This window comes from Parasteatoda tepidariorum, chromosome 8 (genome assembly GCF_982258835.1).
Source record: "Parasteatoda tepidariorum strain Cologne lab strain chromosome 8, Ptep-v5.0, whole genome shotgun sequence".
Lineage (NCBI taxonomy): Eukaryota > Metazoa > Arthropoda > Arachnida > Araneae > Theridiidae > Parasteatoda > Parasteatoda tepidariorum.
Genome location: NC_141762.1, coordinates 79,684,020 through 79,709,185, shown reverse-complemented (window position 1 = coordinate 79,709,185; position 25,166 = coordinate 79,684,020). Strand labels below are relative to the sequence as shown.

The window sequence follows — 25,166 nt, the reverse complement described above, 5'->3', positions numbered from 1 at the left end:
TGAACTTGAGCTGCGACATATTTTTCTTCTCATTATCGAGATTTCAGCGAGTAAATGGCGGTTTAGGAATAACCTAAATAAGTGCTTTATTTCATCAAAATGAGTATTATTTAATAAATGCGGCTATATTTTTTAATTAAATATGCTTGAAAATTGATAACTGATTTGTAAAGATTTAAAAAAGAAATATTAGAAAGATTGTTTCATTTATAGTTTAGAAATGTGTTTTGCAATCGCAAAGAAAGCGAAAACGATCTTAGGAAAAATACTCTTAATAATAGACAATACATCCATTACAGCACGCATATGTGGTGCCAATCTATTTTCGAAATTTATAAATTGTCAAAATATATATATTTTATACCTTTATTTATTTCTACGTTTAAAACTGGTATGAAAACTAAGCCTATGAAAAATAATCTTATTTAGTAGCCAATATTTTTTTTTTCATTTGAAATAAACATTTTTATCTAAGTGATCGCTTCTTAGAAGAAAAAAAAGTATGCGTAATGTGTTTAAATATTCCATCAGAAAAAAAATGGCTCAACAAAATAATTCTAACTACATACAAAATTTAAAAAGCAATATTTTTTGATAAAAAAATATTAGCATAACCTTTTTTTTCCTCAGAAATCGAATAGGTCGGGGAAGCTTTTAAGCATTTAATATGTATTACTAATAGCTCCTACTCTTAAAAAGAAATAGGCTTACTTCCTCGCCTCTTTTCCAGTGAAAGAAAAGATATGAAATAAAATTTTAATGTTCGGAAGAGGAGATAGAAGAAAGAACAAAGAAGAAATCGAATTTAAAGCTCCATTTTCTATCCTCATTGGAATTTCTCCTCAAACCTTTTTGAAACGTTTCAGGAATTGTCTGTAGTAAAACCATGCATTTATCGACAAATAAGCTAAGAAGATATACCTCATAAATATTTATCGAGCAGCATCTCTTCCCCATCAAATAGTCAATCGAATTATTTTAAATACGACCAAAGTATAATATGTAATTCCATCTTTTATTGCTACATGGCACACAACTTGTTTATTTTTGTATAGATCTGATCAGTTTCATTTGGAAGCTTATTTGAAGGAGAATCTTTTAAGTGGTTTTTGTTATCATGGTCTAAAAATAGCACTGGGGTGAAAAAATTTTGTTGTATTTATAAAAGTATTTGATCTTTCGGGTGTGGGGACTTCGAATCTGAAAATAGTTCTGCTGCTAAGACTACGGATTTCTTAAGGACATTTTTATATATTTTTTGTCGAAATGTGCATGGTTAAAAATGCTGGGTATAAATGGGCGGTTGAGAAAATGTTGCGCCTAACTTTTTGGGGATTTAGGATTCATCTTTAGGATTAAAATTCCATAGATACCCATGACCGGAAATGTCATTATACGCGGCAAGGAGCGTTTGCTTATTACAACCTGTTCAGAAGAACATGAAGAAACGGCGCATATTATGAAAACGAGTCTAGGGCGCATGAAGACATCTCCGTTATGTGTTCGAATCTGATTTAAATCTTGATGATGTGCATTAACTCCCTTGTCGCAAAGTTGTCGCAATATTTAAGCGACAGAGAAGAAAAATTGTTCCCCTATGTTATATAAAATTAAAAGAAAAATATTGTATATGCGCCAGTCTGTGTACGTGTATGTATCACTCTCATTACTCTAGTAGTCATAAATATATAAAATGAAGTAAAGACACTAGGGAATATTACAAGACGCGAAAATTTTAAAATTATTTTATCTTTTTCAATCGTGGCGACATATACCTCTAAATTTTTTAGACTGATTTCATAGTATTGATTAATTTTGATTTTTTGATTATTTACTTTTGTGCTACCTAGTACGAGGAACAGGTATTCAGCAACTTAGAGAATAAAAAAAACAAAGTGGAGCTCCCTACTACAGCTCTTTCTTATATTTGTATGCAAACAATTTGAGGGTAATTAACTTTTTTACCTTAACAGAAAACACTTTGTGCATTAGATTATAATTTCATTTATTTCTAACATTTTGAAAATACAATTTTTGTTATGATTTATTTTGAAAACAGACTGTTTCATTTAATAAGCTCACGTTTTCTAAAGAAAAAATTGTAGTCACTGAGAAACAATGAAGCATTCTGTTCTATGTTCTATGGAGTTTCCCCGGATTTTATTTCTTATCAACGTTTAGCTCTAGCAGAACAATTATGACAAAACTGGTCATTTTCCACCGTATCCTTCCCTGACCCGGTTCCATCGGGCGGGTGCCTGTGATAACAGCGTCAGATTAATAGCCGATAATGCCGTGTGGTTAACCCCGCGACTGACCAGTGGGCAGTTAATAGAGTTTAGTCATTATAGTGGGCGATAAACATACAATAGCTAGCGAAGAAGAGGAAATGACCCAAATAAAGGAAATCACATACAGAAGAAAAATTTATAGATAGGTCGTGTATAGGAAGATTTGTTATGGCGATTCATCGCGTTTTACCACCGAAAGGTTACAAATGGACCTTTTTGTTTCCATGAAAAGATATAAGTAAATACAATAACACGATTGTAGTTGTTTGTGGTCTGATTTCGTGGAAGACGAAGATTTACCACTTCTGTTTGGTTCGGAATGCATTTTTGAAAGGAACCTAAATGAAAAATGATTCTATGTTCAGCAGTTATTATTTACTCACTGAAAATAATTTATTATTTTTTAGTCAACTTATAATTATTTATGATCTCATTAGTGGCACAATATATATATATATATATATTTCCTAGTTGAACGATGATCAAAAATAAAGATTTTGTAAATAAAACTTATTGTTTTTTCCCCAATGTGTTAAAATTCAGAATTTTACTTTCACTTAAATATTTTACAATATAAAGAACACTAATAACGAGGTACGAAACAGGAGTGATTGATTTGATTCCTCAGCGTGAGACCCAATATTAAATTAGTACGATCCGTGATCCCATACTGACTGATACCAATTGTTCCGGTGCAATAAACCAGCAAGGGTATCGAACTTAAGATCTTCACAGTGTTCAATACTATAGATATTTAACCATTGTGCAATGATGGTTAATGCAAGTACGCATTAATATTTCTGTACGTTTTTCATTTATGTTTTGATTTCTACTGATCAATAGTTTGCTTAAGCCAGTTTTTTACTCCTCTCTACGGCTTCAGCTGTAGCTTTCCTGCATCGATAAAAAATATTTTCCCATGTTATTCCATCGAAAAATAATACATATCAGGTAAATTTCTGTACAATTATACGGGCTCAATGTTTGGATGGTTTCTCAACCTAACAGAAATTTAGATCATTAATAAATTTAAATGCCTAAGTATCAAATATATGACAATATATCAAATAGATGACTAGCCGATCGACCGATTTCATCCTCATCCCTTGCCTCATATGTAAGCCAATTTGAAAATTGAAATAAAAGAAATGCATTTTAAGCCAAAATAAAACATGTTTAAAATGCTACGAAATTATAATTGCGAAATTATATTTTTTCTTTTTTTGTGAGCAAATAAATTATGCATCCAAATGATATAGCTGGTACACTTCCATTACACGTGAATAGAAATTCAAATTTAACGTTGAGGTTATTACCAGCAGAAATTGATTAAAAAACAATAATTGGAAGGGAGGCTGATTGGGTTGCCATAGGGTTGTCTGATCCGTGTTTACCTACCCCATACCATACTCTTTATGTTCTGCCCAGCAAAGATTTAAAAAAAAATTAAAAGAAAATTTTACCGATTTTGCTTAATAACTTTACCTTATCTACTGCCAACATATAAACCAACGTATTTAATAAACTTTTTCGCCAGCACTAGAACTCAGTTTTTAAGGCTTGACAATGTTAAAACAAAGTTTAGCCGATTTTTAGATTTATTAAGTATTTTTATTTCCTCTGACTTGAAAATGAAACTTTACTAAAAGTATTTGCACATTAATTAATCCACATAATAATACCATAATCTAATCTTATCGCGAATATGTAATATTTAATTTAAAAATAAAGTTTTGTGCAATAATCTTATTAATATAACGCTGAACTCCAAGCGAATAAATCATTTCTTCTACTTTAAACAAAACTGTTAGCATATTAAATCGCAGTCTAACTTATATTTTTTTGTAATATCATTACAGAAAAATTTCTTCTTTTATTCACATCTGTGAATTCGACTCGAAAATTGAATTTTCTGTTTCTTTTAAGGAAGTAAATGGAATTTTGAACATTGAAATCGAGGAGGAAAATGACAAAGGAAGAAAATATAGCTTACGGGCTTAGCTTTTATTCGAATACAAAATGTATAGCTTTTTTTTCACCGTGTGAAATAAAAAGCATTGTCTTCCATATAAACAGACTGAAGAATAAAACTGTGCAGCTGATGTCCAAAAAGTTTCATTTTTCAGAGCACATGCTTGAAATATACAGAATCGTTGTGTTCTTCAATTTCATGCAAAGAAATCAGATATTGTTGCATTAAACTAAATTTAGGTATTGTTCTGTATTTTTGGAGTTAAAGATCATTTCCTGCTTCTTTTTCTCATTGATTAACTGTATCAAAAATGTTTTTGAATTAAGATTAATTGATGACAAATTTACAGAATTAACCAATAAAATCAATAAAATCCATCCAAATTTACCAATAAAAATTCGTAAAACTGTTTTTTTAAGTTAATTTTTAAATTTTTTGCAAGTGTTGATTGTATAACGAAACGTCCTAATAGTAATTAAGTCTTGAAACTTTAAATACAAATTGGGGCATTTTGATTTATAATTCTGAAGCAGAAAGGAAAAATGCACGATGTTGATAAAGAAAGTAGATATTGTTAAACAAGTAGACATATTCATCAGCAATATCCAGTAAACTTGGCCAATTCTTTCTTTTAAAATGATCTTTGTCGTGTTGTTTTAAGCACGGTATATCTAATTGATCACAACTCTAGATAAAGTGTAATCCTACAAAATAACTGTATTTTTGTCTCTCCCTTATTTGATTAAAAATTTATGCTGCGATCTTGATTACGTCGTTAGTAAAATTGTAGGTCAAAGTAAAATTCAATCTATCAGAATGAAATCTCTGTTATTTTTTATTTTTTTTGAAATGTTATGTTGCAGAGCTTTTTGCGACGCATGTAATGCTTATAAATTACATATTATAACTAATGACTATGTATAATAATGACTATATTAAAATTATAACCTAACCTCTAATCTCACACTCTTCTTTTAATTAATTTTAAGTTTCACAGAATGAAAATATTTTAAGAGTCTCAAACAAGAGAGAATGGAATAAAAATAAATTATCAGAACTGAACTTAGTTTATTTTTTTAATCAAAATTGAAAGTACAGCCTTATCTCTGCATCCATCCTAATGTGACATGAAGAAATAACATCAATTTGTGTCTTCCAGACATGTGCCGACCAAACTTTAGATTACTTGTGCCTCTCTCGGGAGAACTTCACCTCTAACCTACTTGTCGCAGATGATTTTGTGAAAATCAACAGTGACAACATCAGTAAAAAATTAAGGTGGTGAGAAAGTCAATTTTTCCTGCAGCGTACAGAAGTAGCTTTAGCCCTAGAGTAAAGCCTATTCTGCTAGCAAGTGATTATGAAATCTACTAATTAGTATGCCATCTTATATTATCTTAGACCATTTCCTAAATGTATTCCCCCGTAAATAATATTGTTTTCTAAAATTGTGGGGGAGAAATCACTGTTTTTCTATATTCTTCTTGTTTCTGAATGATATGCAAACTTTTTTTCGTTTTGGAGCCCTCAATATCGACTATATAATAGAGACTATGCGTTACTCAAAATGAATCAGGGATCTCATAATAGACTTTATGGTATTAGATGTTTCTAGATTGATTGTTGCAGAAAAGTAAAAACAAATAATAATTCTGAATTAACGAACTTTAAATTTTAATGGCAGTTGCACTATATAAAGCCGTGTTTATCTCAAGAAACCGCTTTTTGGCCATTTGGATCCATTTTGAAATAAATTCACGAACGCATTCTAAATAAAGAAAGGGAACTATATAATGAGTGATTACTAGTCAAATTATTGGCGATATTTCGAATCATACTTCAAGAATAAGACATGCCAGTAAACCTACTCTGGAGTTACCTACAAGAAAAGCATATGTTGAAGAAGTTCGCATAAAAATGGTAGATGCAAAATAGTTGTATTGTTCGGCTTTGCTCCTCCTGACTAAAAGTCTGGGGCTGTCTGCTGCACTTGTGATAAGTGAGCACATTTCTAATGGGGGTACAATGGAGGAATGAAGGTGTCGATTTGTTTACTCACACTGATCTGTGCCTGGCCTAGTTCAAGACAAAATTATTCACCCCACACCCCTAATCGAAATGACTTTTCCTTGTAACCATGGTACCCGCCAACTACGCGAGACTGATGTCTGGAGGAGTTCTGAAAGCCGCACTGTCTGAATATATCAAAGCCTGAATGTATCAGCCACTTTTCTTGGAAATAGTTCAAGGCTGTTTACAGATTAATAAAGATACGTTGCTCACTAATTAATAAAGATTTGATTAATATAGATACGGTGGTGTAGATTATACTTCAATAAAGACTAAAGGAATTGAGTTTTCTTCTTTCCCTTTTTCTACAGTTTGCTAAAGAATTCATAGATTCTTAAAAATGCCATGAACAAATTAGAATGGAGCAAATAAGAAGAAACAAAAATATAATGAACAAATAAGAATTTCTTTTTTAAGTAAATGAAAATTAGAAAAAATTCTCAGTTTCTTTTTAAATGTGTGCAGAAAGTACATTAGTTCATGGTGCTAACTTTTTTTCCATACAGCTTAAATTGTGCGTATGATTATAAAAACAGCCTTGAAAACTTCGGTTTGTATAAAAACATAAGCCTACCATTTTTTTGCTGATTTTTCGCGCAGATAACAATAGCATTTTTTGGTTGGCCTACTCAAAAGAAGAAAAAAAATTTAAAGAACTGAAGAGCTCCCTGCATTTAGCGATTTGTTTAACAAAGTGCACCTTCCCCCTTCGAAATTTTCATTATGCTGTTACACAATCATGTATGTGCTACGGCAGAATGTCAATAAATGTACGCTACCACTACTCCATATGCATTTTAGAAAATAGAAATAACTGCCATAACATAAAACTGAGCATAAGGCATTAAGTATACGCTCCCCGATTTCAGTAGCTGAAATGGAAAGGACGAGTTAAACTGCAAAGCTGCATACAAGAGCCATGGAATGTCATCTATCTTAGAAGGCGGCTTGCGCGGACGGGTCAAGCGTCCATGTGTCCTCTGCCCAAGCGTTACAGATTACCGGTCAAATGTTATTTACATAACATTTATTTTCCAGAAATCCATCAAACATGGCATCCCGGATGGAATTTCTTTCTAGATGTTTCTATCTATATTTTACTTAGAAATAGATGTAGAACTCTGTTTGTTTGCCAAAGTTTCAAATTTAATCAATGAATTCAAAGATTCATATGACATTCATTTCCTTTTTTCGTCTTTGTTTAGAAAAACATTTGAATGACATTTGAATATTTTTCAATACATTTTTTGTCAAATTGATTTTATAAGTATTTTTAGCTACTTATTATTTCTATTACAGGAAAATATTTCTTGAATTGTTTTTTAAAGAAATTTATCCATAATCCCTTTAATGATTGTACCTCTTACACTGTTACTATTGAGAAAAGCTTATTCATAGAAAACTACAGAATCTGAATTCTATATCGAAAACAGAGATTAATTTAGCGTTGAAACACCGTACCAAATTCCAGACAAAATTACGCTAGCACCATTACTTTGAGTGCATCATCCGTAAAATCCACTTTACAGTAGAATATTCTGCCCTAATTTTTACAGTAATATTTATTTTATTAGAGTTATTCAAGGATTTTACGCTCATTATTACTGTTAAAATTACGATATTTCAAAATGTTCTGTTCCGTAAATTGCCCCGGTACTTTTACTGTTGTAAATTGATCCAAATTTTTTTACAGAGTACTAATAAGTCATTAACGAATAATTATGAATCCTAATACAACAGTAATAGTCTTTACTATTTAAAAATAGTATAATTTAGTGGAGGAAAGAAATTTAATAACTTTCTGTATGTTTTTTTTTCCATTTTTTTTTTACAGAAGCACTTACATTGTTACGTAGGTGGAATGGATTTTACGGATGATGCACCCAAAGTGCCGGCACTTTAAACCATTATTTGATCCAGAATTTTTTACAGTGTACATCAATCGAATTTTTTTCTTCATTTCTGCTTTTCTCTACCAAAATTTCTTTAGAAAAAATTTAATCTAAAAATATTACTTTAGTAAAAATTGATCATATATATGAATAGGTTATCTACTGATACATATAATAAAAACCTATTTTAAATATTATACAGCGGTACCCTTGAAAAACTAACTTTGACAAAATGATTCAAAGTATGACTACCCCGTTTACTTTATACCACACTAGTCTGCTAAATATTGGAATTGCCACAAAGGAAAAACAATCTGAGAACATTCTTAGCAGTAGTATTAATTTATTCCAATTTTAATATATTTCTCATCATATTAGTCTATCAAATACTGATTATAAAGATATGCCTGCCTTTATGAATGGTACACTTCAATCTTGTCGTTTTATATACTACTATAGTCTGTTAAATAGAGTTAGAAAGAAAGTAGTGAGAATAGAGACGAGTAATATAATATCAGATGTTAATAGAAAATAATATCAGATGCGGAGGTACATTTCAATTTTAATTTTTTTTCAATGACAATAGTCTGTTATATACTGAGTGAGATGCAAATCATTCTAAGCACATGTCTACCAGATGAAGTAATATACTTAAATTTTATTTTCAATGCGGCATTTTTGTATGATTTACCACACTAGGTGTGTTAAGTTCTGAAACGGAAAATAATTGAAGATATGCGTACCACAAAAACATTAGTAGATTTTAACTTTATTAAATTACTTTGATTCAGATGTGTGTGAAGCAAACGAGATTTAACAAAGTAAATCACAATTTTTTCAATTCACGATGTTTTTACTATTCACAATGGTTTTACGTCATCACTATAGTCGGTGCCGGGTGCAGAATTCGTATAGACAAGCCATCGCTTGGATTGTGAATGCTCTATCCCCTGAGCTACCCCTGCTTAATCAGCCTTGTATAACGTTAGTGGGGATTTTACTAAGTAAAGCACACACTAGTTTTCTTTTTATTATTATTTTTTTACTTTTATTCAGCTGTGTATGGCACAAATAGCGTTTTAACTAAGTAAAGCCCACACTACATTTTTATTAATTTATTTCTTGAAATCTATTTTTTTAATGGCAAGTCACTTGGGACTATTTCCTATTGGCCTCAGAAATGCCAAAATTGCTACATTCTTATCGTTACACAGTAGCTAAGCCACTCCTGTAGCTAAGCCACAGCGGAGGAGTAGAGTCACCCAAGTCATATAACCACGAACCCGTTTATACAGTGGGTTACATTCACACAATCACACAGAAAAGTGCCGGGATAGCCTGGCTGGTAGAAAACTGGATCCATGTCCGAGAGGTCGTGGGCTCGATCCTCGCCAGCCGAAGACTCCCCGTGGAGTAAATGGTGACTGATGCACGTTAAATCTGTCGAGTCTGAAAGTCCTCCATGTTCCCATAACCTCTGGGGGTACTGATCCAAGAGTTTCCTTGTCTTCTGGATAGATTCACAATTACAAGGTTATGGAACATTAGTAGTCGTGAACACTAATAGATTTGAACATTAGGTTAACGAGGGTTAATCAACGAGGGTTATAAAATAAAATTAAATGCTACATCATGCTACATCAATGCTAATCAATGCTACATAAATGCTACATCAATGTCTACTGTGGGATTCGAACCACAAACACTGACCCCGTAGTCCAGTACAGTAACCACTAACAATTATAAACTACTATAAACCACTAACAATTAAGCTATGGAACATTAGTAGTCGTGAATATTAATAGATTTGAACATTAGTAGTCGTAAACCAAAAATTGGGTCGGCTGTTCAACGACGGTTATAAAATAAAATAAAATACTACATCATGCTACATCAATGCTAATCAATGCTACATAAATACTACATCAATGTCTACTGTGAGATTCAAACCCACAAACACTGGCCCTGTAGTCCAGTCCAGCAACCACAAGACTGAAATCTAATTAGTGCCACTTCAAAATAAAAATTGCTAAAAGTCAAAAATTAGATTATTTAATTCGGATCTTTAAAACTATATTTAAGTAGAAGCATTCCAAATGTATAAAATATTTATGTAAATAACATCAAAACATCTAAGTTTTTTAAAGTTTATTAAATATATATTTTAAATATTACAATATTTAACTAAAATAAGTTTAAAAAAACGTACATGTATGGTGTCTGATCATATACTGGCTTATTCCTACGAATACAATTTCAAGCGGTTCACATTTTTTAACTGCAATTAAATTAAACTAAAATAAAATATTCTAATTAAATACAGCCAACACAAATTTTAATACATGCGTGGTCATAGAAGAAGAGGCAGTTTAATTGCATTTTATAATCTGAACCTTTGGTTCACACTACTTTGAAATAGAAAGAAAAATGGACGTTATTACTCGTACATTGAAAATTAAGATATTCTTTGCTTCAAAGGATTCTATGTTCTTTGATCCTAAATTAAATTTAGAGAATTCAATAGAAGAAACATTTCTTTTTTTATACTTACCTCTTTTGTAATTGGTCATGCGATGTTGGCTTGACTCAAAATTACTTTCAAACGTGTGTAATTTGTTTCAAACCTTACGAGAAAAAGATTAAAAGAAAATTTATGTTTTATTAAATCGTTTTTTGAACTTAAAAATACGAATAATTAAATTCGATTCATCTATTGGTATCGCGAATTTAATCGGGACTTTAATATTGGAACCAATATTCTTTTTTTCAGATAAGGATTCATTAAAACTTTAATAAAATGTACTAATTGATAAAATGTAATTGAAACGAAATGGAATTTTCGAATGTTATTCAAATGCAAAGCATTCATCAAGAAAATAAATTATTCAACAATATCCTTCCTAATTTGAGTTAAGAATATTTTTTTATAGATAATGAAAAGAAATGTGTTAAAAAACTTTCTGTGTAAAAAAAAGTTTAATAATTGGTAGATTTTTTTTAATAATCCAAGAAATTTTTTGATTACAACTTTAGAAAAAAATTCCTTAATTTGAAGGTATTAATTAAGGCGAAGAATAAAATTAGAAAAACAGTTTTTATTCCTAGGGAAATTCCATTTAAAAGGTAAGCATGATAGAATTTCTACAAAATTGCTTTTCATTTCGTCTGAAATTCTATTCGAAAGGCAAGCATAATAGAATTAATAAGCTTAACGCTTTTCTTCTAATATATTAAAAAATACAGTTTTTTAATTATATTTTATTTAACGTAAACAAATTTTCTTATTATTTTTAAAACACATTTTTTAGTTCATATCATTCAAAATATGTAGAACAATATATTAAAAAAAGCAATGCAAACATTTTATACATCTCCAAATGTAAAGTGCGATGTACTACCGAAATGATCACTTTTGTGATCAATTGTTTCTTAATACAAAAAATATAATAATACGATACAACAAAAGTTATTTTCTATTGCACACGTATCCCTAGCGTTTTATTCCTAACACTGCAAAAAATTCCGGAGTACATGTTCCAGAGTACATCCAGAAAAGTACATGTTACATGTACCGTACCAGTGCATGCATCATTGTTGTAGCTGTAACCATGAGAGCTGGATAATGTTGTTTATCCCAACAATATTCTTTTGAACTTATCTTATGATATTTTTTACAAAATAATAGTTGCATTCCGTTCTCTTGAATAACATGTTTACCTGGAGTGATATTTTGATTAAACTATTTATCACTCTGTATTATAACTTATGAAAAATATCCCATTATATGTTTTTAATAAAATACTTTATATTCATGCGTGACTTAATGTGATAAAACCATTTGGTGATTAATAACATTGGGAAAAAATTTTTCGTATGACATTTTTTTAACAGATCTTTGATATTTTTATATCGCTGATTATAAATCAGCAATCGGTTTCCTCCCCTTGCTAAATATATTTTTAATTGTATTTTTAGTCCATTTTTTGTCGAAATGCCCAAGTTTAAGAACGCTATATATTACAGAGGGTCATATTAATATATTACAGAGGGTCACATTGGAACAACTTCTTGGGGAATTAGAACACATCATCAGGATTAAAATAGCATAAAACCCCATGACCGGAAATGACGTCACCACCACTAGTTTCCTGATTATGAACTATTTCGGGGTGTGCATCTAAACATATTTGAAATCCCCAGATCCGAATTAGTCAAGATGTAGTATTTGTATAAATGCAACAAAAAATTAGCTCTTCTGTGTAATAATCTCAAACATTTCGTAATTCAAATTAAATGAGAACATGTAGACTGATTTTAAAACACTTTTTAGCTATTTTGATTTCTTGACTATTTTTATTTAACCTTCTTACATATATAGCCAATTTTTCGTCATCATTTAAAATACCTACCGTACAAGATCTATCAGCTTATTTCTTACATCAATTATAATAATCTTTGTTGAGGCAATTCTTTAAAAAACACTCACGAGTTATGTTCTTCACACCACAACTCAAATAGTATCTGGTGATGCAAGTACTAGTTTTATAAAAAAAAAAATTATCACCCTGTGTTTTAATATTGAAATTTAAAAAAAAAATATCTGCATTTCGAAGCAGTTTTTTTTTTTAAAAATTTATATTTTCTAAGTTATAGAAAGCTTCATTAATTATCATAGCTAAGTAAAAATCTGGAAAATAAGAATCCCTTCCTGATGCAGAATTAGTGGACATTATTAACCTCCAAGAATCATCATCTTTTTCCTTCTTCAATTTTCTCCGCAAGTAAAGCATGGCATGAGCATGGTTTGTTTGCAACCTGTGTTGTCTTTCTAGAGGCCTCTGAGGAGCCGATAAGGCAGAAAATTGGTTCCACGGCCTTTGTAACGAGGCCTATGTCTTGCATGTCAATATTGACTTCTGTGTTGCTATTGGTTGTTTAATGAAAGGAAGGGGAGGACTGACTTGTAATACACCCCAAGGCGATACCCTGTGTTATGGCTGTTGACTCTATCAGCTGCTGTTCTTCTGTTTTCTCAAATAAGCGTTGGTAGTAGGAATATGATCTAGTTTTTAAGCCCCCTCTGTGTCTGGGGATGTGAGAGCTGACGTCTGTCTTGATTGGAGGAAGAGCTTGTCATAAGTATTAACTTTTCTTTCTCTAGGGAGAAATGGGTCGAGGTAATCAAAGAGGGTACTATATTCAATAGTGTTTAAATATGTATAGGGTATATTATGAAATTTAATCAAAAATGGGAAACTGTACTAACTCACTGGTTGCTGATGTCAAAACTATAAGCAGCATTTTTTAAATATATTACAATAAAAAATATGACATGCTTTAACATTTAAGATTTAACGTCCGGTTGCTTTTAACAGTTAAATACAATTATTTCTTTTTCATAATGGAGCTCGAAAATTTTAAGTTTGTTTTACAGCATTATAACATATATTTTATAATTGGAAATAAAGGAATTATTTTCGCACTTATTAGTATTTTTGGTATAAAAATAATAAACTACATTTATGACTTGTAGTCCGTGAAGAAAAAAAAAATATTCATTAGTTTCACAGTTCTCAAAATAAAAAACTGACCAACCTGAATAACATTTGATCTAATGATAGGATCTTCGCTTTCCAGGATTAGATCTTAAAGGCTCAAAGGGGTGACTTCAAATGTGATAATAAATAAGTGCATACAACAATTTAAGTTGAAAAATTAGTTACAAAAATAAAGTTTGTCTGCATAAACATAAAATTATTTCGACGGGTTGAATTTCTGATCCCCAAAATACAGGGGGGTAGCCGCAATCTGGGAAATATGTTCCCTATAGTTTGGTTAGGAGAACGGTAAAAATCTTGGACCCCTTAATGTTAATTTTACTTTTGCGTATTTCCCCATATCTCGAAAAATTGTTAAGCTAATTATTATTTTTTTTTGCATGCAATTATGAAATTCATTTAGCCAAATACAATTCCATTGGAGAGCAACTTTTAGTATTTTCCATTTTTTATTACTTTATTTTACTATAGTCGAAAAAAAATTGATTGTAAGTTATACAATTTTACATGGCAAAATACTAAATTTTAGCAAAATCGGACAAATACTTCCTGAAAAATTGAATTTTAAAGATAAAGCTTTTTTCAAAATTCACTTTCTCAGAAACTATTTGACCGATTTAGTTCATGTTTTGTATTTCGCCATTTGAAACTGCAGTATTCAAAATGTTGTGAAAAATTTTATACCTTATAATTCAAAATTTTTCGACTATTATTAATTAAAATAATAAATATATACTACAAGATATGTTCTCCATGACATTATTTCAGGATAAACGAATTTTAAAATTGAGTGCAAAAATTTCTTAATTCGTTTGAAAATTTCTCGAGATACGATGAAATACGTATGAAGTAAGATTAACATTAAGGGGTACAAACAACTGTCCGCTCTCTTGACCGAACTATCGGGGCAGATGTCACCCCCTCGAATCAACAGAATTTAGTCCTAGAACGTGAAGATTCGATCATTAGATCAAAAGTTATTAAGGGCTGTCCATTTTTTTTTAATATTTTCGGACTGTACATAATGATTTTATGAAAACGGAAAAGATTTAAAAACTGTTTCTTTCGGATCATTTTTACTTGCAGCTATGAAAAAAGAGAAAAAAAACATTATCTACCTATGCATCTATCTTCATTACTGTTAATAAGCAAACGTGGCAGTTTAAGCAAACTTGAATCATATTTTAACTGTGTGTATGGGGCACATGTTATTTTACGAAATATTTTTTTGGAGCTAATTCTATCATAATTTAAGTTTTTTATCTTCTTTTTTTTCTTCTAAACATATCCTTGTACTGTTTGTCGCGTTAAAGAAATGCCATTATTTTCAATCAATTGTAATTGAAAAAGTGGGTTAATCCATTTTCTTTGCTTACAGTTTCGAGAGAAAACAAATCAATATTTATAATGATGGTGATTATTGTAAATATTTATGCATTTGGTAAGATGTTTGTCGAATAACATGCCTAAGAGGAAAGTACATAATATAACGATTTATAATATTATTGATACATAAAATAAATTATAAGGATGTTTAAGATATCAACATGAAGGAGTAAAATATGACTATTTCTTCAAAGAAAAATGATTTAGAACTAAAATATATTAGTCTTTTATCCTCGTTATCTACAAACTATAGTTACTAGAAATTAACATGTCCATACATTTTGTAATCAAACATTTTAGAACAGATCATTTACTTCAGCAGAATATAACATGTTTACGAAAACTTTTGAGATTTAATTAAATACCTGAAATATTTCGTGTTCAAAAATATATTTTAAACATGTAAATATAGCTGCCAAATTCGACGTCAAACTGTGGACGCGATAAACTTCTGAAAACATTACACAGGACCTCGTCAACTATATCTAGTTAAACTTCACAGAAGCGTCTCTGTATCATCAATCATTGTTGACTGCTTTATAGAGTTGACTAAATATATCGTTGTTTTATCTTTTGAAGCAATAAGAATTTCAACACATGATATTTAAGCATGAACTGACCATTTAATGCGATAAGAAAATTCGAAGTACAAGTTTAGGCTATAATTTTACAGATTTACTATTTTAATACTTTATAAGCAATACTGATCAAATTAATACTACCTTAACAACAGTTATATTTAAAGCCCTAATTTTTGCAACCATGTATTTTCTGTCTTTTAAAATTGAATTTTTGAAAAACTTTCAACAGATAAAACTTCAATGTATCACGTTAATTATCATTGTGCGTGGTCGTATTTATTTTTGATTAGTATGATTTAAAAATGGTAAATCTGATTTGACGTTATTGAAAATATTTGTTTTGAGATATAAATTTCAATTATTTGATTTTATTATCACTAAATGATTGGTCTATCTAGGGAGGAAATCTTTAAACAAAGATTCAAGTGCAATTAAACTTAAGATGAATCAAAATTTTTACAATCACATGGTTAGGAAGTAAATAAATCCGATAAGCATACTTATACTTATTAAATTGTGTATTAATTAAATAGTACAACATTATTTATGCTTCCAGTGCTTAAGAAATAGGTTTATGTTTCTAAGCATTTACGTAAAAATCAGTTACTACAGTCTTTAAGTTTTGATATTGAATAAGTTTAGATGTAAACTCAAATTAATATAAATGAGAGAAATGCGCTGGATAGAATACTATGATTCCACTGTTATGATGCACTGTAGAAAAGTTAATAAAAACTATACTATAAAGAAAGTTGGTGTCAAATTACGGTATAAAGTACTTGCACTTTAGGTACATGATCAGTAAAATCTATTTTTACTGTAAAATTTTATGACAGTATTTTTAGAGTAACATTTATTTTATAGGAGGTATTCAGTAATTTTACAGTAATTATTACTGCAAAAATTACGGTATATCAAATTTATCCGTAACATATTCCGGTAAAAAAGCAACAGTGGTCTGTACTTGTTACTGTAATTTAATCAGGAATTTTCAGGATTTCAGATTAATAGATTCAGGAATTGTATCAATTTTCTTTCAAAATACAACATTCGTAATTTAAGCTAGCGATCTGAAATTGCGTGAAAAGTAAAGTTACGATATATATGAAAATATATATAATTATTTTTTTATTTGTATATAATCTTTTTCGTGAAATTTAATTTACGAAGAATTTATTTTTATTTTTTTCCCCATTTTATCATTTTTGTAGCAACGCATCGCTAGCAACTGTCTCCACTAAAATAGGGAGTTTCGATTTGAGACATATAATTACGAGATATATTCCTACTAACATTTAAATTATGTAAACATCTAATGAGTTATAGCAAGCATTAAAATACATTTAATTTGCCCTTTATTCTAAGCTGCCTCAATTAATCGTACGTAAAGGTAAACTCGCCGACTGCGAACAAAACAGAAAAAAAATTGTCGCTGCGTGCAGCCAAGATAGATTGATCATCCAGCAGCAACCAAAGCCGGTAAGCACCCAAAGCTTTCTGTTTTTGACAAATTAGCTGTAACTCGGAAGTCAGGTCAACTCTATGAAAGCTGTCATCTGGGGATTGTAGGGTTGATGCATGACTAGAGATTGAGTGAGACACTAAGTTGTGTTAGCACCATACGCACACACATGTAACTCCAAGATTGTGATAACTCCATTACTCAGTTGTATCTGTCTTACCTGTCCGACGTGGATTTCGAAAAGAAAGTATAAAAATTGGATTGGATTACATTTAATATGCTTAAAGTATAAATCTTTAATGTGCTCTGATTCACTTTGCTGAAGGAAAATTTTCGAATAATATGAAGGGAGAGTAGGTGGGATTTGATGAATAGTTTTATGTCTTATTTTTATTTTTAAAGTAGCACCTGGACGAAATTAAATATTTTATTATTTTCTCTTTTTCTTTATGGTAGACGTGCTACAGTTTTTTTAAACTCAATTTGTGATAATTTGGGTGGTGACGAGCTAAAATTTGAAGAAAAAAGTGCTCTGGTAATGATTTTGGTAAAATCAACAGTAAAATATGATTTTTTGAATGTGATAAAATTTAGTAAATGAGGTAAAATGTTTTAATTTTATCATTATACCTTGGAGCGTGTCATACAAACCATTTGCCTGGTTAAATATATTTTTCACTTTTTTTTAAATTATTAATAGTGTGTCACAAAGAACTTTAATTTTTAAAAACAGAATGTCTGGTATACTCTTATCATATGAACGGAAAAGTTAAAAAAGGATGACTTAGATACCACACATATTTTGCTTAAAAAGATAAAGAATAATATGAAGAATACGAAACTGGAATGAAAATTTAACTAAATAAATTGTTTTTATGCCATGCAGGCATCATGATAGAATTACCAAATTTAATATTTACCAAATTTCATTGTTAATTATGTCGAAATCATTAGCAAAGCCCTTTGATGATAATTGCCGAGTTTCTTGATGTCCAAAAAACACAGTAGCTTTTACCATTTTCTGGTAAATTTGATGACTTCTGGTGGATTTTATTTCTTAGTAAGCTAAAATCAGATGAAATCTCGAAAACAAGAATTCAATTAATAAAAGGAAAAAAAACATACCATATGCCCTTATATATACCCTATAAAACATACCCTATGCTCTAAATAAAGAGGTTTTTCTCAAAGCTTTAAATTAAGGATAATTTATCTTTAACAAAATATTAGTAGAAAATGAAAAATGTTTTTTTGTTTGTTTAACTGTTGCTAGTTTGTGAGTTAGAAGGCATTTCAGCTATATCTTTTTGTTTAGTAAAAATGTCTAGACAATAGTAATCATAACAACTTTTTCTATTACTTTTTTAGTTAAACTCAAAAGTTGTGTCATTAGTTTGTAAACCACTCTGTAAAAATAACAGTTTCTTTTTATTTATACTTTTTAATGAAATTTCTGCCGAGTGCACTTCCCATTGCTCTAACTTAAAAACTATTAATGAAATAATATGATTTTTTGTCATATTTCTAGATAAATGTTAAAGTGTATTCTGATTTTGAAAAGTGTTTGGTGCGGTAATAAGTTTTTGAATTATTTTATAACAAATATAAAGACTTTTTTCATCGTGCTACGTAATTCCGCTGAGAGATGTTTATTAGCAAGACATTCACTTTTTTTACAGCCACAGACATTTTTGATTCAAGAAGTGCAATACTTCTCACTTTGCTTAAATTTCGAAATTATTTTGGACTGATTAAGTAGATTACTTTGAGTTTTTTTTCGAATATTTTCATGCACAGCGAAAAATAATCCATAAAAAAAATGTAATTTTTTGCAACCACGAACTCTAATGATTAGAGATTTTAAATAGTGAACTTATGTAAATTTTTAAATTAGTTTCAGAGCTTTTAAATTTCGAAAATTAGCATGATATATTTTATATTTTATTTTATTTTATAACCGTCGTTGAACAACCGACAGAATTTTATGGGTTTACGACTATCAATGTTCAGCTCCGTAACCTTGTAATTTTGAACCCAAACCAGATGACCAGGGAACTCCTGGATCGAGTATAGGGAGAAATTTTGCCTTCGTGGAGGACTTTTTGATGGAGCTAACCCGCATTTGCGTTCCACGGAGAGGAAGACCACGAGAACCTTCCACGGTTACTCTGACGGCAAGGAGACTCTAACCCATGATCCATCCACCACTGAGGATATTTCACGTCAGCACTGTTGTCGGTGCAAGCCGGATGCGGGATTCGTATCGACTGGGATTCGGCATGATATATTTAGGGTAGGTTTTCGAGACCTCAAATATGCTAATTCATAAGTGTAGATGATATTTTCAAATTACGAAATCAGACAAGAAACCGTACTTTATCTGAATAAACATGCCTTGAATTCGTATTTCGGACCTCCAAATTATAGAGGGTACCCGCAATCTAGGAAATATGGTCTGAATAGTTTGGTCATCAGCTCCAAAGCTTGGAACCCTTAATGTTAATTTTACTTTTCGCTTATTTCGCTATACCTATCTCGAGAATTTTTTAAGTGAATCAAATAATTTTATACACTCAATTATAAATATCGTTTATTAGCAGATAATTCCGCTAAAAAAACGTTTAGTAAATATTTATTATTTTTATTATTTTAATTTACAACGGTCAAAAAAATCTTGAATTGTAAGGTTTAAATTCTTTTGCCTCATTTCAAGGAATGTAATTTTAAATGGCAAAGTACAACATTTGTGCGAAAGCGGTCTAATAGTTCCTGAGAAATCAAATTCTAAATTATAATACTTTAAATAATAATTTTAAATTAATTTGTTAGCATTACATAAGAACTAAAGAATGTTCAACAGATATTTCGAACAACGTATCAAAAAAGTTGAAAATAAAGCTAATTTGAGTTTTTGTTCTATTTTGAAACTCGCTTGTATTTTCCAATGAGATAAATAAGAGGAAAGAAAATTTTTAAAAGTAAATGTTAAAATTACACAATTTCTATAACGGAATATAAATCTTTAACATTCAATGAAAATGACAAGAAATAAGGCGAAATTGATATTTTTTTTTAATGTAATTAAAAGCTTATGCTATCTATAATACGATAAAATATAAATTTAAAAAGTACAGTCAACTCATAACACAAAAATTTATCTTCACAAATTCATAAACCTAACTACCTCTATAATAAAATGTAACTCCGGCCACAAGTATTTACTAAATTTTTCGTTGGTGATAAATTCGTACAAATAATACTCAACGGCCAGAGAAAGAAGATACATATGGTGAGCTTGACATCCCCCTAAATGTAATGTAAAGCATATGGGGTGACACTTCCCAACGTTGTATCTCCTAACCATAACCATCTTTCCTTTCCGTATCGTTAAGTTCACGGGTTTGCCTTAAACTAAGCAGGGAAAAAATATATTGCCTCGTTGATATAGCCATGGTCCGGTCCATAGCAGTTAAGGGATTTAGTTTGATCTAGCCCTGTGGCCTGCAGTTTCATTGGATAGTTCCTGGGGGCTGTATCCAAACAGAAATTTACTCACTATACGATACAATCGTAGCTTTTCTGTATAATCTGTAAAATGTTGTTTTTCTTATACACATAAAGACAATAAAACATTTTAATGATAGCAATATGAAGAAATATTGCCACCGTCATGTTAAATTTAATATTTTAATGAACATGTTTATTATTAATGGTTAAATATGAAGGTTTTTTTTATCAACGAAAATAACAAAAAACCATTAATTTGAGTGTCAGAGCACTGTAAGAAATTAAGGGTCAAACTACGGCATAAATTACCGGCATCATTCTTAAAATCCATTTTACCGTAAAATCCATTTATACCGTAAAATATTACACGCAATTTTTACAGTAATAATAATTAACTAGAATGATTAAGTGATTTTACTATAAGTATAACTGTAAAAATTACGGTTTTTTAAATTTTTTTGTTCTTTAAAATTGATTTTACAAAGAAAAGAAAACCGGCGCCGTGAGCTCCGGTATCTTTTACCATAACCTGAATAAGAATTTTATACAATGTACCAGAAAATGGTTAATATTGTAATCAATAATGTCTAACAAATACGAAATATTTAAACTTCGACTGCAAATAATTACATAAATATTTAAAAGTGTATATTTAATGTTCTTGTAAAATTATTTATTTAGCTTTGGCTTGCTGAGAAATGACATAAGAAGTAAATCCGTTGCATTATGTTTTCTCTATGATCATTTGTCTTTCATTTATATTGATTGACAAATTAAACAGCATATTTGCATTAAATCACATTTCAGAGAGATGAAAGGATTTAAACTGCGTTCAAGCAATTTATCAAAACTGTTTTTTTATTTTTAAAACTCACACAGATATAACAACTTTCTAGTAAATATTTAACTTTCTTTCCTTGTGGAAATAAATTCCCCTCAGAATATCAATTCGAATTCTGAGATTAATTAACGCTGCGTTTCATTTACTTTTAATCTCTCAGTAATCGAAGGAAATTTGCAACGGCGTGAGTAATTTCTCTCGGTTATTATTTGAAAAATTCTCGGATAAAAGAAGAACCTTTGGTGACACCGTTGGAAAAATTAGAAAGACTGTCAATATTTGGCGAAGCTGCGAGTAAGCAAGAATAAAAATTGAGATCGATCAAATGAGAGAAAGCGGTCAATCTATAGGATCATTTATCATCATCATAGTAAACAGCTACAGCCTATGGATTTTTCCCGCCACTTTTTTCTTCATTACCTTTTTTTTGTTCCAAGGATTTATTTTTGCTCTATCAGATAATATCAATGTTTTGACGCAATAAGCGAAACCTATATTATTGCAGAATAAAATTAATGGTTATTTAATTTTTAATTGAAATTTCGTTTTTAAAATAAATAGAATTGGGAAATTGTATAGTTATATGATTTTTCAATTCAATTATAGATATGTGGTTATATCAATTCATGCTCTTCAAAATAAATAGAAACGCAAAATGGTATTTGTGATTTTTCAGTAAAGTAATAGATATGTTATTTTCAGAATTTCAAAGCTATTCAATCGAAACACAAAATGATGTAAGGTTATACATTTTCAATAAATGTTTGAATTGATGGCCTTATTTATTCTTGATTTTCAAAATGAATATAAACTTAAAATGGTATAAATATACGATTTTTCAATTAATTTGTATATATGAGGTTTCATTTATTTCTGCTTATTGAAAAAAAATAGAACAGCAAAATGTCATAGAAAAATGATTCTGTATTGCATTTATCGGTATGTGGTTTAGTACTTTCATGATTTTCAAAATAAATAGAAACGCAAATGGAAAGAGGTATATAATACTTAAATAAATTTGTAGATATGTGGTTTAATCAAATCAAGCTTTTAAAAATATACAGATATTTGAAATGGTATAGGTAAATAATTTTTTAATAAATTTGTGTACATGTGGTTTATTAATTTCCTGATTTTTAGAATAAATAGAAACACAAAATGGTATATGTTTATGATTTTTCAATACGTTTGCAGATATGTGGTTTCCACTACCACTAACATATTTTAAAAAACAATAAAAAAATATTGGTCTTTTCTCAATCGCCAAATACTTTTCGTATTTTATTGCAGATTTTTTAATAAAATTTTCTTTATTTGTGTAACTTAAATATTTCTAGCAATAGTAACAAAACTGCAAGCAAAATTTCTAGCAAAATGAAACTAAAAATGTATTTATTTAGAATGATATTGTACATTTAATAGAATATATGTCTATATAATATAGACATAAATTTAATAGAATATATGCCTATATATTTAAAATGTGTCTATATAATTGTTACAGTTGTTATTAAGACTAAATGTATTCCTTAAGAATATTATTACTCCAAAGGAAGTTCAATGTATTTTATTTTTAAAGTTATTTGGAATAAACAATGATTTCGTGACGTTGGTCACCGAATCAGTAAAATGCGATAAAGCAGATATTTAGAGGTCTATTTCAATACGATTTTCACAACAGATTTTAAAAGACGCGACATTAAGAAGATTTTGTTCAAATGCGCACGAGCAACTTGTCCAAAATAGGTGGTGCTCCTGGTGACATATGTGATTATGGATTGTTATGCAGTTCTTATTTTTTCTGTTATACTCGACCTCTTCCCCCAGTTTATATATAAGGTCACGTCAGGGAAGTAGGAACCATAATTAAGAAATTGCCCAGGAAGCAGTAAAGTGCTCATTAAATCCGAAATTCAGGTAAGTGTAAAACAATATGTAAGACAAAATAGGTAGGACACAAATAGAGTGTGGTGGAGATCTACGCTCTAATTTGGAGTGAAGAAGAATAAGTGTGTAAAGCATATAAAAGAAAAAGAAATCTTGGAAAGAAAACACGCGAATAACTTCCAGATAACCTTTAATGGGAAGTACAAATTTATACAGCTATCGTTGATCACTTCCAAAATTCAGTTTCATTTAACTTTCATCGATAAGCAAATAATACTTCAAATGTCTGTATTTTCTATTGGTTAAAAAACCTCTCTACGAATTTCTTATGACTTATAAATCAGCATTTAATGCCAACTATCTCTATGTTAAGTAAAGTTAATTTTGCGCAGAAAGATTATAAATAATTTTAAACATCGAATTGTATACTGTGCCATTTTTCTTTCAGTTTAAAAATATTTTCCATTAATTCTGATGTTGTTTAATTCTTCTAAAACTATTTCTTTGTTAAATCTGAGAAAAGAGAGTAACAAATTACTCACTAAAAGTGAAACTCAATATATTTATATCTTTGTATTAAAAAAAAAAAGGGTCTGCTTTTCTTGGTAAACCGGAATCTCGTTAAAGCGATATAAGTGGATCTTACTGTAGAAGCAAATCATTTATGAAATTGTAACATAAGAAGGAAAAATATCAATCATAATACTTATAAAAAAATACTGATAGCATATTGTATTTTCCTGATGATGATATGAAAAAAAACCGAGTTCTGTTAAATAATTGCTGTTATCTAAATAATTATTTTCAATAATCTAGTTGTGCATTCATCATTCTTCTAAAGGTAGTTTTAAATAAATTATGATACATCTCTCTTGTAGCGTCTGCTCAAGATCATTTGCAACCTTCATTTGCTGAACCCATTCCCAACATAACTGTGGCAGCTGGCAGGGAAGTAGTGTTGCCTTGTGTTGTCAACAGCCTGGATAATTTCAAGGTATGGATTCTTATGTGTTGTATTTTTTAACTTAAATAATCAATGCAATTGTGTTCAAAAACCGGTCATCCCCAACAAAATCAGAGAGATAAAAAATTCAATTCTTAAATATCAGCTTGATATACGGAGCATTTTTTTTAACTTGTTGATATTAAAATATGGCTGGTTACAAAATGTTATATTGCAATTACGCGATAACGTCACTTAATTCTTTTAATTAAAAAAAATAGAATTTTGATGTGACCAGTTTTTGACAAAACCTTCAAGCGAATGTTATTCATTGTTTTTAACAATCGAAAATGTTAATAATTTGACATTTAGAAATCAAATAAAGACTTTATTTAAGTCTTAGACAGCATATTTATGGATATATAGATATATGTGGATGTAGACTACATATTTAGGGGTATGTAGATATATGTGGGAGAAGACTACATATTTACGGGTATGTGGATTCAGAATGTTTTTGGGTTATAACTAGTGCTGGGTCACTTATATATTTTTTATGGAAAGAAAAAAAAACTTATACTGTAAAATCTTTTTCAATACGAGCAATTTTCTTTGGTTTGCTCCAACTTTTAGAAAATATGATTTTTTAACTGTTTGTGGTATGACTTTTAGAGTATTTTTCTTTGCACAGAATAAATGTTATAAACCACCACTAAAAAGAGATACTTCAACTTGCCCTGGCGTAGAGCTTTAATAGGTAAATTCACTAAAAGGTG

General features: G+C 29.8%; 1 protein-coding gene across 1 annotated transcript in view; it reads left to right on the top strand.

The window, feature by feature from the left end:
* The window catches only part of LOC107442811 (lachesin), a 251,356-nt gene that overhangs the window by 150,415 nt on the left and 75,775 nt on the right, over positions 1-25,166 (top strand). Inside the window, exon 2 of the mRNA XM_016056467.4 lies at positions 24,326-24,441. Within this exon, the coding sequence (XP_015911953.3) occupies positions 24,326-24,441 (116 nt within the window). The remainder of the gene's footprint in view (positions 1-24,325; positions 24,442-25,166) is intronic.